The 15,499-nt window shown below is 38.2% G+C and overlaps 2 protein-coding genes across 4 annotated transcripts in view; one reads left to right on the forward strand and one right to left on the reverse strand.

Moving 5' to 3' along the window:
- ITFG1 (integrin alpha FG-GAP repeat containing 1) overlaps positions 1–2,433 on the reverse strand; it is a 72,299-nt gene extending 69,866 nt beyond the window's left edge. Inside the window, exon 1 of the mRNA XM_009906695.2 lies at positions 2,168–2,433. Coding sequence (XP_009904997.2) covers positions 2,168–2,342 — 175 coding nt within the window. The 5' untranslated portion in view covers positions 2,343–2,433. The remainder of the gene's footprint in view (positions 1–2,167) is intronic.
- Positions 2,434–2,512: 79 nt separating this feature from the next.
- Positions 2,513–15,499, forward strand: part of PHKB (phosphorylase kinase regulatory subunit beta) — a 67,501-nt gene continuing 54,514 nt past the window's right edge. For 2 of the 3 annotated variants that reach the window (XM_054170165.1, XM_054170166.1), the window contains exons 1-5: positions 2,513–2,707; positions 11,134–11,223; positions 13,262–13,400; positions 13,850–13,949; positions 14,668–14,775. In XM_054170165.1, coding sequence (XP_054026140.1) covers positions 2,617–2,707; positions 11,134–11,223; positions 13,262–13,400; positions 13,850–13,949; positions 14,668–14,775 — 528 coding nt within the window. In that variant the 5' untranslated portion in view covers positions 2,513–2,616. Of the gene's footprint in view, positions 2,708–5,280; positions 5,376–9,603; positions 9,622–11,133; positions 11,224–13,261; positions 13,401–13,849; positions 13,950–14,667; positions 14,776–15,499 lie in introns of all 3 variants that reach the window. The other variant, XM_054170164.1, reaches the window with a different exon arrangement.

A 15,499-nucleotide genomic window follows, 5' to 3' on the forward strand; every position in this document is an offset into this window, starting at 1 on the left:
TTCAGCTCAGTGCTCATCAACAGTCGAAAAACCTGACTACTGGAAATTATTAGACAAACAGAAAACAAAATCACTAAGCTACTACATCGATCCATAACACACATCCTAGATGCTGTTTGCAGTCTTTGTCATCTCATCTCACAAAGAATATAGAAGAAATGCAAAAAGGACACAGGAGGCTGTGAAAAAAGAAACAGTTTCCAAACAGTTACATTAGTAGAGGTCTTCAGTCTGAACATGAGGACAGCACTGAAGTTTTCAAACTGAAATGCAGAACATGAATAGGAGACTGATCATTCACTGCCCTGCACTATTAGAAGAGGCACCAAACACAAGCAGAAGGTGGCAGGTTGAACAGCCAGCCAGCATGAGCTTCCCCACCTATCCCTCTTTTGTGTATGTATTACAAAATGGGAAAGTGAAGGCACAATTTGATTCATTCAGATATTTTCAGTTTGCACAACTGAAAAAAACCACACCAAACACACCAAAACAGGGGCTAGTGGTAACTTTGAATTGTTCCTGCAACAAGGTACTTCTGGATCTACACTATCTCTTACTTTTGGCTAAATTACACTCTCATACAAAGCTCCAAGTACAAACTGATTTTTGGTTCATGTATATGAGCATATGCAACATTGCTCTTTTTCAGCTGAAGCAATTCAAGATCAGGATAGCAACAATAATACAAGATATCATCCCCATTTCCTTAGTAAGGGTCAGGATTGTTAGGACTGTGCTTCTTTATCAGATCACTGTTCCTCCAAGTCCAGTGTTATCTGCAATGATCACTTCTTCAACACTGTTTAAAATTAGCCATCATTTATTCTGCTACTTTGAATTCTACTGTTTAGAACTGGCCATCAAGTTTTGGTTTGAAGGTATTCTGTAAATGCTTCAAGCTACCTTTTGTCAAGACTTAAATTATGAAAAGTAAGTTTTTAAGTGGTTTACCTCAGACTGATGAGAAGTATCAAGAAGGAAAGCTACAGCAAGAGCTGCTGTGCAGAAGCAAAGAAACGACCATGAATCTTGTTTCTAAAACTTTTAATTATTTATATTTTAATATGCATTTACCTGAAAGATAAGGCAGTAAAAAATAAACCTCTTACCACTGACATTAGTTTTAAATTTAATCTTTCAGTGCATATTTTCTCTAGTTGAGCCAGTGGAGCTTTTCTAGGAGCCCTGAGTTTAAATACCTCAACTATCTGGGAAATGTACTCATGCTTTACTGAAATTACTGATAGAAACATTTCTGAGACTGAAAGAATAAAAATGGTGAATTTGAGAATAAATTTATTACCTTGTGTGTAGTAAAATAACCCAATATTATCATCTGCAAATAAGACTGATAATAAACTCTGGAGTCCCCCCATATCTGAAGCCTAAAAATAAACTCATGGCAGGTGACAGCTGAGTGGAACATATTTATCTAGCCTTCCACTTTAACAGTGTTCAAAGCAGGATACTGTACAATGTATCCTCTTCACAAAATACTGTGAAAGCAGGAGCTGAGAACCGATTTGTGGCCATTCACTCTGTAGGACAGAGCCTTTAGATTACTGCACAGTCATAAATCCACCTTTGAGGAAAAGTATTTGTTGCCCTCTACAAAGCAATATTTTAGTGCAAGTTGAAAATATCTTTTTCTATAGAGAAACATCTCAGCAACAAAGCAAACGTCAGCTTCGGGCCTCAAAAGAACTGTATTGTTGATGGTGCAAGCCCGCGGCGTTAGAAACCAGCGAAGCCACGGAACCCGCGGGTATCTCGAGTGGAAGGCCCCATAAGGATCACTGACTCCCACTCGCTACTCCTGGCAAGGAAGTCCCACCGGGAAACGCTTTCCCTACCCACCAAGAGCTGCGAAAACAGCTGTCAAAACAAACGACCGGTGCCTCTCTAAGAGAGAGAACGGCACCTCGGAGCCCCCCACAGCTGTCACACCGGGGCACGCCGCGGCCATTTGTAGTTGTCCTGGTACCTCGCAAAGCTCGAAATGGAACCAAGACCATAGATCAGCGACAGGCACTCTTGGTATCAGCACAGAGAATCCCCAAAGTGTTCCTCGACAAGCCCTGCGACAGCACCAAACCGGCTGCGTTTCCGTCCTCCTCCAGACCGACGCCGGTAATGCCGGCGGCCCCGCTCCCGGCGCACTCACCGCCTCGAAGCACAAACAGGTCCGTCTGCTTGTCTGAATTGAAGTCGCCAAAGGCTGCCAAGGTCCCGTAAGCCTCTGCTCCGAACAGCTGAGCCGTGACGTTCTGCAGAGCTCCACCGTGATCCGCCAGGGCGAGCAGCAAGCACAGCCCAAGCCAGCGGCGGCAGCTCCCCATCCTACAACAACGAGGCCCAGCTCTCCACCGCGGCCGCCCCCACCCGCATCACTTACGGCAGCGGAGGGGTGTGCCCGGCACAACAACAGGCTCGCTTCCGGAACTGACCCTGCGACTTTGCGACAACGACGTGACAGTCTACTTGAATCTCTTTACGGCTGGCATTGGTAACCAGGCTGAGGCTGTTGCCCGGCTCATTTGCTGCGGAGCCGGTGAGGTAGAGACAGCTGTCCTGGCCAGAGCGGAGTAACGGGAGTGGTGGGTCTTCATCGGGATGGCAGCAGCAGCAACGGCTCCCGCGGCAGGCCATATGGCTGATGTGAGCTGGAGGATGCTGGAGCTGCGGGCTCGCTCTAAACGTTCAGGTCTGACCTCTTGGCTTGCCCCAGAGGGGCTTCCTCTCCTTGCCAGCGCTTTTCTTCTTGTTCACTAACCACCCCCTTTCCGCTGTCTTCTTCTTCCATTTGCCCCGTCACTCTCGCTCGGCTCTTGTCCGGCATTGTCCCAGTGGCTGTTTCCGTCCCTCCGCCCCTCAGCTAGGAGTGTTACTCGCCGCCGGCCCTGCCGCGGCCCGGCCGCTGCCTCCCCGCCAAGCACCTGTCGCCGCCGCGCGTGGGGGGTGCGCGGGCACTCTCAGTGGCTCTGACCCGCTCTGGGTGTCTGTGAAGGGTAGTCTGGTCGGGTTTTGCCGGTGCGGGTTGCTACCATGGGTGTTCTTGGCGAGAAAGTTTCAGGTGATTTACAGGTTTCGTTTACCCGCAGCGTTGTAAAGGTGGTATGCGGATAGCGTTGTTGCAGTTTTTCAACGCTGTGGAACAGATGAAATATTTAAGGCACTTGTAGAAAAGTACCAACTCTTACCAGATTTTAATTTGATGCAGGTTTGGGGTTGTTTTGTTTAGTTTAGTTTAGTTTTGTTTTGTTTCAAATGTAAGAATTTCTTGTTCTGAACTTGGACTGTGCGGCAGCTGCATAGCTCTGGGCAATCTGATCTAGTTAAGGATGCCCCTGCTTACTGCAGAGGGGGTTGGACTTGATGACCTTTGGAGGTCCCTTCCAACTCAGCCCGTTCTATGATTCTAAATTCTTGACTGAATGAAAGGGTGATGACTACCGACTTGGCTTTAATTCCCAAAGTTCAAACCCCTAATTTTTAATTAAAGAAAAAAAAACCAAAAAAACCCCCAAAACACCAAACAACAACACCCCAGTCTAAATAGGCCTTTAATTGTTAATATTCCAGTGGAAACCGTTTTCCAAACGATCCCTGTGGTGTGTGTTTATGTATCATATGTGCTTGTAAAAATCTTTAGTTGGTTCTATATGTTAGTGGTAATGACTGATGTGTACTATTACTTTGAAAAGTCAAGAAAATGAGCTGTTACTTTGTGATCAGTTCTGATTACCTGAAAATTGATTTACAAATGCAGCCATAGAGCTCTACAAGAGAAATCCTAGGTCCCAAGGCAGCATATGAACTTAGGGATTCCTATGCAAGTTCAGGCCCTTTTAGTTCAGAAGACATTTGGATGATTTTAAATGCTTGAAGTGTTTTGTTTTTTTTAACTGCTGCTGCCTTCTACTTTTTTTGTTAAATGTGTAAGCAAGTGTCTTTTGTGACAATTACAGGTTGTTATTATACTTAATTCCTCCCCCCCCCCCCCAATTTGGAGAGATTTTTGTCATTTATATAGTAACTGAAGAAATTTATTTACTCAAGAAACAAAGGTGATTTTAGTTAAAATGCTTTTCTGATAACAGGGTTAATGTAAAAATAAAATCTTATCTATAAGCTTGCAGGTAGTATTCTTATCTAAAAATGAAAATCACGTTCTTGTTTCTCAAATTTACTTCTGCAACTTTTAAAGTAAATTGAAATTTACATAGCTTTTGAGCTCTTCTACTTCCTTTCTGTCACTATCAAAAAGAGGCATGGTTCGCACAGTTACTGAAAGTGGCTGAAACTTCTGAATTGGCTGAGGTCTATGTTCAAGAGTCTCAGTTTACAACCAGTACTGTTTGTTTTGGTGAGTTTTTAGTATGATGATGCTTGGAATAAGATACAGTAAGCAAGGAGTATAGACATGTGCATGAAATGCACAAGTGGTTCATGTTTTATAGTTGACAGTATCATAGCATCATTTGAGCCCCTATGTTGTAGGAAGTAATCCCTATCTTCATGTTTATGTATATTAAATCATGAATTACACTTTTGCCAGTAAACCCAAAATTTACTGAGATTTTATTTTTTTTCCTTGGGCAATAAAATACTGTTTCATTTGTTGCTGCTATGGTAATTACTCATTAGGAGCAGACTATAAAAATATCCAGTACTTGGTTGGATTGCAGCCTTTGACATTTTGGTTACATTAAAAAGCATAAATGTCTTTAGAGATCTGGAAAAAAAATTCTCATCATTGTTACAAATAGTGTTTTCTTGTTTTACTTTCTGAACTGGAAGATGTTTTACTTCAAGTAATTGAGATGTTCAGTACAATCAGCAATAAATACAACTGCAAGAAACATCCTTGTGTAAATTCCACTTGGGATAAGAGCAGTACTGTGCATAAGCAGAATTTAGTTCCCCATGTTTGCTATTATCACTTTTATTTGCACTAGTTAAGTCAGTATTTTTATTTAATCTTGAAATGTATCAAATGTATTTTTATTCAGCACCTTTCAATGTTAGTAGCAAATTTCCTATGGAATACAAAGGGCTTTGTGTAGACTGTGTCACTCTACTTGGATAAGTTTTATGGAAGTAAAAGCAAACTAAAACACATTTTTAGGGTAGAAGAGGGAAACAAAATTTCATGGGCCTTTACTACCCTTTGTGCTGTGCACTGTGTCATGTTAATAACTCCACTAACATTGCTTTGACTTAATTTAATGCTGATTGTCTTTAACATTTACTAAACGGTTTTGACAATTACTGTAGCTTAGCCTGAGACGTTTGTGATTAGCTGCACCAATTTGAAATGGCCAGTTTGGATGATGACAGATCCTCCCCTGCGCATGCTTTTTTAAAGTTTGGTAAGTGTGCAGTTCTGTGTTTTGTTTCTGTTTGTGGTTATTTAACAAAAAAACGACTGTGTTTTGTGTTTCATGCAGTGTTTTGTCCTAGCAGTTCTTTAGCACTGTACAGTAGAACTTGAAAATGTAAGCTCTTTCAGTGAAGATCGCTGAAAATTGAATCCACTTTAGATTGAAATCTGCTGTTCAGATCTTCCTGATTTGTTTGTATTCTGTGCTCTTGGAAGTCTCTCAGTGTAACAGTCTGAACTGGAATTGCTCTTTTAAGATGAGTCACGTGAAAGGTACACTAAGAACAGTGTTTAGAATTAGAGAACCCAACATGTCTGGTTTACAGATTAGAAGTAAAATTTTCAGTCAGTCATTGTTCCAAAGCTTGACTTCTGGAAATTAAGAGGAAGCAAAATAAAACTCTGGCACAGCTTATCTTTAAGTACGACAGAAGCTGAAATTTATGAAGTTATCAAGACTGTACTGAATTAGCCCAATATATTTTCCAAAGAGTTTGACTGGAACAGATGTCCATACATGAAGCTAGCTGATCTGTTTTGTCAGTGTTGAAACAGAGCAGCAGTACAAGTGACAGTGAGAGTTACCAGGTAGCCTGTCTCTTACCTGGTCTCTTCAGATGTCTCTTACCATAGCTGAGTCTGCCTTGCCTATAGCATTTCTGTTTTGCCTCTCCTAATGTCAAAAGACATGCAAAGTGTTGACATTGTAATAAAAAAAAGATTACTCTTTGCTAATTGTTATATTGATACTTGATGTCTCCATTGTTATGATGCAAAACAAACATTTTTTTAATTTTTAAGACTACTGGTTTGGTTTCTCAGAAATGGTGATGACTGCCTTGAATATCCTGGATGATTTCCTGCCTTGCTTGCACAAGTATCAGACCTTAATTTTGATTATTTGAAGCTCCTGTGTACTGGCATGACAGTCAGTGTTTTATTCCTGTTGTTCAGTAACTTCTGTTAGTTACTGTAAACCCTGAAATCAGCAATTTCTCTTCAGGGAGAAATCACTTCAGATGATTGTAAAATAGAGAAAGGACAAAATAAATGGGTGCATATATTTTTCTTTTTCTTTCTATTTGAATTATATGCACAGTCTAATGTGCTTTTTTTTTCTTAGATAAACGATAGTTGAAAAGTTTTGTCACTTTGAAAATATTTAAATCAAGAAAATACAAGCTTTTACTCATTTTTACCTCTGTTGTTATCATCACTCAACCTGTGTAACACTTTGTACCTTATGTTTAGTCCTAATGTTTATTCAGATAAAGGAATACCTTAACTACCTTTTTCTTCTTCCTCCTCCAGCCCCTCTCCTGGCTTTTCATTACCATATTTTATTAAATTGTAGAACAGTTCAGTTTGGAAGGGATCTTAGGAGATAATCTACTCCAGGCTCATGCTTAAATCAAGTTCAGCTATGTGATCATCGTTTCCTCCTGTATGTAGTGATTGAAAATCCCCACTGGCAACAGCACAGTTGGTACATGTTAGGTTTGTAGAATCAGAGTTCAGATACTTACATGTGAGAAGTGGATTTTCCTTCTAGTGGATGTGCTTCTGAAAACTGTTTTCTAGTATTACCTTGCTCAGCTACATGGGGTTGGATTTAGAAGCAGATGTATTTCATGGCAGACAACTATTGGAATGAACTATTTTGTTTCAAACAGTGTTGCTTTCCAGTGCTGTATTAAGTCTGAGCTCAGGAGAGATTGAGTGAGAATTCCCAAGGGAAGGGAAATGTGATGTTGGGAGGATATGATTGGTTTGTAGAACATAATTTCATAAACTTTGCTGTGTGAAGAAATTAAGTCCTCTTTGGTCCCAGTGATTTCTGTAATGTGAAGATGTTATTGCTCATGCTAATACTGGGTAATGAAATTTATTGTGACCTGAAATCCAGAACTTGTTCATGTCTTGAGTGCTGGATTACATCCAGAAGTACTGTTGCATCAGCAGACTGTGGACAGTTTTTATTCTCATCAGATACAGAAACAAATCTGTTCTTCTAGGTTGTGGGTTTTTGTTCTGTCCGTGCTGACTTAGTTGTGCAAGCGAATGTTTTCTTGTGTTCTTCAGACATGTGAAATGGTGGAAATAAAATTCATGTCATATTGCTTTCCATTTGTTTGTGATTGGACTTAAGAGAGTTTTGTGTTTGCTTGTTTGTGTTTTTTTTTTTTTTTAATTCTGTACTTTGAAAAATTTGAATCCTCATGGAAATATGCAAATCTTTATCCATAGAGCAGATAGAGAATTCCATTCTTGTTTGCACTTCAACATCTGTAATTGCTGCCATCCTCAAGGATGTGTGGATGTTCAAAGCTTCAGTGTATACCAGTATGGGAGCATGGTTTCAAAATGTTGACCGTATCTTTTTAGTCTAAGTATTTAGGCAGTTTATAGCTTTTCCCTGAAGAGCAATTAATCTTAATCTGAAGTCTAACTGGAATAAAAATGAAGCAGATGGGAAGGTACTTTATATCATCCTGATGTTAATATTCTCAGCCTCTGGAGGTTGTATACACATAAGTTTTTACACTGCTAATAGCTCACCTCAGAGAACTTAGCTTAATTTCCTACAGTTTTGTGTTCCACTTATAAAAGGTAACGAAATTTTAGGTTTTTTCCTGAAATAGTTGTGCATTTGAGTTTCATCTGCTGGATAACATTTTCATATTTTCCATGTCTTAGCTAAGTCAGAATTACCTTGTCTGGTTTTTACTTGGGTTCTACACTAGCAGCTGATGCCTCTGTTATCAGTTACTGGGCTGTTGCAGACTTTTTTAATTCTTCTTGAATACTTTGAAAGGAAATTACTGTCCTTCTTAGTAACTTTCTCCAACTTGAAGAATGGTGAAATCAAATTACTCTGGAACCTGCAAGTGTAGGAAATGAAAGGGTATTAATTTGAATTCACAATATGGATACAGTATATCTGAAGATAAATAGGAATTAATTTGACTTGCAATCAAGATTCTTGAGTGTTTTCTTATCATACATGAAATTGCCATGGTTTAGTTGTTTAGGTGGGTTGGATTGGTTGATGGGTTGGACGCGATGATCTTGAAGGTCCCTTCCGGTCTGTTCTGTTCTGTTCGTATTAGTGCAGGAAGTAACACCTTGATTTCCTATCTGTGTGGTTTTTTTAGTGACTTTGAAATTACTGACTTGTGGCAATCTGCTTCTGAGGTAAGGAAATGATGGGCATACTGTTGTGTACCCTATTTACGTTTCGTATAGGGTTGTTACAGGCCTATGCAGCTGAAGAAATAGTAAATCAACAAAGTATTACTATTTTTCTTTTAAATATTCCTAGAATATCTACTTATTTGCATGAAATAAAGCTCACACTTTATGGTTACAATGGAATGGGCTATTTATGAAAAAAATAGTACTTGAAATTAATATCCTCATTCTGTTTCTTCTGAATGTTAACATAAAAACTGAGAACTCAATGGTGCTATTTGCATATATCATTCTTTAAGTGTTGCAATCTTGCTGCTGTCTTTATTTCTTTTTCTCTTCAGTTTGAAGACCTGTTTGAATTAGGTTTTGATTGGGGTTTTTTGTTTGTTTGTGTTTTGTTGGTTTTTTTGTGGTAGGTTTTTGCCTTGCTGAAATCAGCTGTTAAATAGATTCTGGAAAACACTATAGATGGGCTTTTTTTAGCTAGCCTAAAAATAGCTTCCACTGGGTTATGATCTCGCTACAAAAACCACACAGAAGGAGCAGCTAGCTTCATGATTGTCCTCTCTGTTTCTTGGTTTTGATTAGATTGTAATGCTAATGAAATTTACCACAGTATTTGTCCAGCAAAATGCTGTAGACACCCAGCAAAACAGAAATTTTATAGATGCTAACAAGGAATTAATGAAGAGTGCATGGAAAACATTGATTTTGGTTGTTTCTTTAAGCAAATTCTCTTACTTGGAGTAATTTTAATGAATGCTTTAAGACCTAAACCATTACTTTTTGTCAGTTTGAATTGATTTCACCTTTTAATTTTACCAACAGTCTCTTCTGTCTGTTTTAATTCTGCTAGTAAAGTTTCAAACATGTAGAAGAATTTACACAAATAGTGGTGCTTGGACATTGTAATTGATCTTTATTCTGTTGAGTCTGCACAAAGTTGAAATCTTTGAATACTCTGTAGTAGAACAATATGTCTTTTTGTTCACAATACCTTTATTTTGTTTCTCTGTTGGCCACAGAGGGTCACAGGTTGTCTGGTAAGTATGTAAAGTAGAACAACTTATTTTAGAAACCTTTGACTTGTCTGTTTCTCTGTAAAGAAAGTAAAAAAAAAAAAAAGGTTTGAAAATTTGTTTAAATTGGTTCAGAATGTTGCTTTTTAAACAGAGGGAACAAAAGCTGTGATATATTACAAGCTTTGTTTTCCATTACAGAACAACTTCATTACTTTTAGCTTTGTTTTTTCTAGGCAGCTCAAATAAATTGGACTCTCTGCTTCCCTCTCAGGCCCTTTCCCCACACACACTTGTTTGTAACGTAACCTTTCCCAATAAGTAAAGGAAAGCTTGTAGGGGAAGCTCAGATGTATTGGTAAAAGTCACCACAAAGTCCACACACAGTAGACCCACAGCAATCTGCTCAAGAAGGGGTGGGGGTTTTTTAACTACTCTGGATGCAAAGCCAAAGTACGGGAGGTGAAGTTTGAGTTCTTCAGGGGCAAGAAACATTTTCCAATGTCCCCACCAAAGGAACTGATTACTAAAGCTTCTGTCAGTGCTCCACACACGTTGATTTTGTTTGGATGAGAGTCCTGTATATGGACAATCTCCTGTGTAATGCTCAGAGATGTGCTGGGAGTGCGAAAGAGGCAGCTTTGAATAGGAGCACTCTGCTGCATGCTGCCAGAGAGGCTTGGCTGGCAGGGCTTCCATGGCAGCTCATTTCTCAGAGCTTTTCAGAAGGACAGTGTGCAGTCAGGAAAGGGGAAATTCTCATTCTTCCTGTTAGCAAATGGCTCTGTGGGAGACCTTGCCATCCAGAACACTGAATAAAAGCAAAATGATTTATGGAAGTGGAACAGTTAGAAGCTGGTTCATCTCAATAATTTTAAAGAAATTGTGTCTTTCTGATAGCTTATTTCAGCTAGTAGGAAAATGTACTTTTCAGGTGCAAGTAGGGAAGCAGTCAATATGTAGGACACTGGGAAGGAAAGATGTGGGTTTCATAACATATTTCTCTGGAATGTAGCTAATTTGGGGGCTGTGTCTGTTGAGTAAGTTGTTTAAGCTTCTATCTTATGTGAGAACAAGCCAACGCTTTTCATCAAGATTCATGATTTTAGAAGGCAAGTAGGGAAGTAGTAGTAGTAGAAGTTAAATTTGGACTACTATTGTTCCTCTTCTTCAGGAATTGTCTGTACAAAAACAGATGTGTAGAATACTTAACTTCTAAGAAAATGGTCCTAGAAAATTCTCACATTTTCATAGGCTGTCTTCATTAATTAAACTATACATTTACGGAGCATTTGCTGTAGCTGAGCATCTATAAGGCATTAGACATCCAGATAGAGGTCTTATTTGTGTGGACAGCTGCTGTATGAAAATGTGTAGAGAAATTTATTCTTTGAGATTATAGAAATGGTAACATTTTATTAAACTGAAATTTGATAAATTGTGGGTTTATGTAACATGAAAAAATATATTGCAGTAATTCTTGAAACTAATTCAGATCTTGATTTTGGTTTTTTCTCTTTTTTTTTTTTCCCCTAGGTTCAATTTATGAGCCACTTAAAAGTATTAACCTTCTAAAACCAGAGGGGGAAAGTCTATGGAATAAGTTAGATCATTATTACAGAATTGGTAAGTAAAATGAAAGATAGTCAGCATAACTTACTAAAATATGTACAGTTATGGTTATACTTACAGTTATGGTTATGACAGTGATTAGCTTTGGTTTAAAATAATACCTATAGTCTTTAATAAGGATTTTTACTTCCTCAGAGGTAAAGAATACTGTAATTCAATTTCTCATAAGATTCCTGAGATAATATAATGCATGTATTTGGATAGTTCATGCATTGCTGGAAAAATCATGAACCATAAATAGCATTCAAAATTATCTTCTGTATTTGTTAAATGGTAGAAGAGATTCTTGAGTTGCACCTGAAGCTCTTGGATGGGGAGAGGTAAAAGTAATCTGGTGACAGGTTTTGGTGTTTGAACTGAATTAGATATGAATTAGAATTGATATTTACATGTTAAATGTCATTGCTTCGATATTTCTACTTGAGGATGGTTTTGTAAATTTCTGCTGGAAGTTTAAAGGCACAGAGGGGGTGGGTTTGAATTACACTGCTTGTTGAAAATGAAAATACACATTGGAAATGCAGTCTACTGATAAGACTGAATTTAGAATTATTTTGGATAAAGTGGTATCTTCATTAGCCAGATACAGCTGGGGAAACATTTAAATGTTAAAAAAAAAAAGAGGCATTCTTGTAGTACTTAGAACCATTTGACAGCTGAACAGTAAGAAGTCAATTTTTTCTAATTAATAGTGCTGTTATGTGTATCTGTGCCAACTTTGGAGGTGGTTTTTTTTTTATATGAGACCATTTTAAACCAAACCCATACATGTTAAAGAAGCAGTGCTTTATTTTGATTGTTATAATGAAGTCCTGCCTGTATTTGAAGTAAATTTTTTTTAAATGGCTGTGCAATTGTCTGTTTAAAATTTTAGTCAGGGAAGGATATGGAATCGTGCACAATTTTTCTGTCACTCTAAAAATGTGGCATGAGACTTCCTTTGTTCAGATGACTTTTTGAGGTGAAATCTCTGAGCTGTGCCTTGTATTTCCATAGATGTGTTGCTTTCATCTTTCCCACTGAGGAGATGACGATTCAATTTACTTGTAATGCTGGCAGCAGCAAGTCTGTCTTGGTGCTTGCTATTTATGTGTTGGGTGCTTATTTTGCAAGCAGCTGGCTACCTCAGTAAAAATTCACAGTTGATGCTATACTGCATTTTGGAATAAGCTACACTGACTTTTTCAGGTGACATTTTATCAAAGTTCATATAAGGCATTAAGTCACTGAAGAATGTAACACAAAAGGATATAAAGCTCTAATTTATACTTAAGATACTTACTTTTTAATACATAGGCACTACAAAGGCTTCTTTAAATTGATGCTTGATAACACTATAGAAAAAATTGCTTTTTTGTCTTCTCGTGGATAATGGTTATTGTTAGAAGGGTCATGTTCAAGGATATTAAGCCCAGTTTCAACCTTGTAGCACAGGTTTTTTTTTACAAAAGCAATTCACAAAAATGGAAATATTCAAGTATAGACAGAATTAAATTAATATATAGCAATTTTTTCTAATTCATGCCTTGTTCTATTTGTGTGTCAAAAGCACTGAGTGAAGTAATTACAGTCATCCTTTCTCCTTACTTGTTCCTTTCCAGTTTTAGAAATATCGATGCAATCATCTGGTCTAAGTTCTAAGTTTATGTTTTATGAATGTAGAGTTCTGGAGAGTTTAACTATTTAAATTATTGGAGGGGTCAGCTGACATATTGCAGTCCTCTCCCCATTACCTCTCTCTTTGGATTTCATAAAAGGGAAATTACTGATTTGCATGCTAGAGATTCTGTATGGAGTGGCTTGTACTAGAACACAGCTATATAAATAGTTTTGAATACTGATTTGTATTTAAAAAAAGAGTGTAATTTGGCTGAAAATCCAGTATTACAAAAATTTGTGTGTCATTCACCTTACCATTCTTGCTTTTCAGTTTTATGTGGCTCACATCTTGATCTATTCCTGAAAATCTTTGTAGAAACTGAAGAAGCATAAGTGTTGTTAATATTGTTTTTTGCCTTTTTACTTTATCCAGTGAAGGCGACATTGCTGCTTCATCAAAGCCCAACCACAGGTCTGTTTCCTACAAAGACATATGGAGATAAGCAAAAGGCAAAAGTACACGATAACCTTTACTGTGCTGCGTGTGCCTGGGCATTAGCCCTCGCTTACAGGTGAATAACTTCAAATTTCACATCTCTGCTGGGTTAAGTGCTTTGTGTTATACAGTTACCCAGGAATGTTTTGGAGATGAAGCTTTATGAAAAATAGAGAACAGAAATGGTACGTGTTTCCAAATCTCAATAAAAAAGCTGGGAGTTTGTATGGTGTAGTATGAGCTATTAGGTAGGATAAACTATGCTAGAGGTACCTCCCATAATATTTTATTCATATTTTCCTGTCCTTTAGGACAAACAACTGTGGAAATTGCTTTCTGAGATTTAGTATTCCTCGTTTCCAACCTGCTACCCCAGCCATGCAGACCAACACAGTATCTTCATGAGAATGCAGACATGAATATACAACAGTCTTAGTTAAATACTTGATATTCCAAAGCACAAATGTGTGCTTCCCCCCAACAGTGCTTTTCCAATTTGTTTGATGAATTATCTCTCTTACCCAGGCGTATTGATGATGACAAGGGAAGGACTCACGAACTGGAGCATTCTGCTATAAAGTGTATGAGAGGAATTCTCTACTGCTACATGCGTCAGGCTGATAAGGTAAACACTGTAGCATGGATACAAGCACTCAATTCTAAGGGATTAATTAAACTGTGAAAACTAACTTCTAAATGTAGATAAAATTCAGAAGGGGAATGAAATATTGTTGCATGCCCCAGCTAAGAACAGCTGCTTCATTATTGTCAGCTTGCAGCTTTGCTTTAGGTTATAAGGGACAAGCATTTTGTGAAGTAAACTGCAGGGCATGCTTGAAACCCCTTGGGGGTCCCTTAGCAATTATTTATCCTGTTTAGACATTAGACCATTAGTAACTGGGGGGAGAGGGAGTTGTATCTTTTCAGTAATTAACTGGAAAGATGTAAAATTTCTTTTTGTTAAGACTGGAGAGTTTTCCTTGCATTATAATCTTGGTTATTGGATTTGCAGTTGTTCTCCTTACCTAGGTGATTGTTTTGATTATTTTGCTTGGCTTCTTTAGCAGCCACTTTTCAGTATTCTTTGGCCTAATTATGTAAATTCAGAAGGGAAGCAACCCAAAATTAGTAAGGAGATAGAGAGATTACAGAGGTGGGTTGAATATTTGTGTTACTTAAGTGTATCTATACTTTTAAGTATGTATGAAACAGGTTCAGGAACTGTTTTTAAGATTCATATCCTGGTCCGGTTAAGAAATGTCAAAATATCTGAGGTAGATAATGAAATTATATAGTGAAATTATTGACTTGGATTTTGTGTTTTGCCTTGAATTCACCTTTAGGTTCAGCAATTTAAGCAAGACCCCAAACCATCTGCATGTCTTCATTCTGTATTCAGTGCACACACTGGAGATGAGGTCCTCTCCCATAAAGAATACGGTCACCTTCAGGTAAAATACATGTGCATGTAGATGAAAGTTGGGATGATTTTGAGTAATTTTATTGTAGTCTCCATTCTTTCACGATGCAGCTATCTCAGTTTGCTCAGATTTGTGCTAAATGTGTTGTACTTGATAAAACTGAGATTCCTTCTGCATCTTTTAGTGAAAAAAGACTGTTTTGAAATGCAGCTAAGTGGTGTGTTTTGGTCAGAAGGTACAGAAATAACTCTGGGATTTGTGGTTGTTTCTTACGGAGTTGCTTCTTTTTGAGACTGTTGTGGTTTTTCTGGGACAGAACCCTAGGCCAGCCAGGGCTGTGGGCCCTGACCAGTTTGGAGTCAACCATTGGTGTATCCCAGACCATAAATGTTAAACCCAGTATATAGGGGGAAGTTTACTGAGGACAGAGGGCTCCTGCTCTTGCTTGGGCTCCTGCTGACACTGCTCCTCTTCCTTCTCCTGCTTCCAAGGACTGCTCTCCTGTTTAGTGTGACTGCTGTACCTTCACTGGGTTGAGTACAACTTTATATACTTTATATTAGCGTTGGTATCAGTTTTGTTGATTCATTAAATCCATTTTCATTTCACCCCATGGGTCTTTTCTCCTTTTCCCAATTTTTTTTTCTCTCTGATGGCGAGGGGTTATTGGGTAATAGGGCAACTACTATAGTTCAGCCAAAACATGGGTTAAACATAGCCAGAGACTATCAGATGTCTGTCAGTAAATAATCCT

The sequence above is a fragment of the Dryobates pubescens genome, chromosome 19 (genome assembly GCF_014839835.1).
Source record: "Dryobates pubescens isolate bDryPub1 chromosome 19, bDryPub1.pri, whole genome shotgun sequence".
NCBI classification, from domain to species: Eukaryota; Metazoa; Chordata; class Aves; order Piciformes; family Picidae; genus Dryobates; species Dryobates pubescens.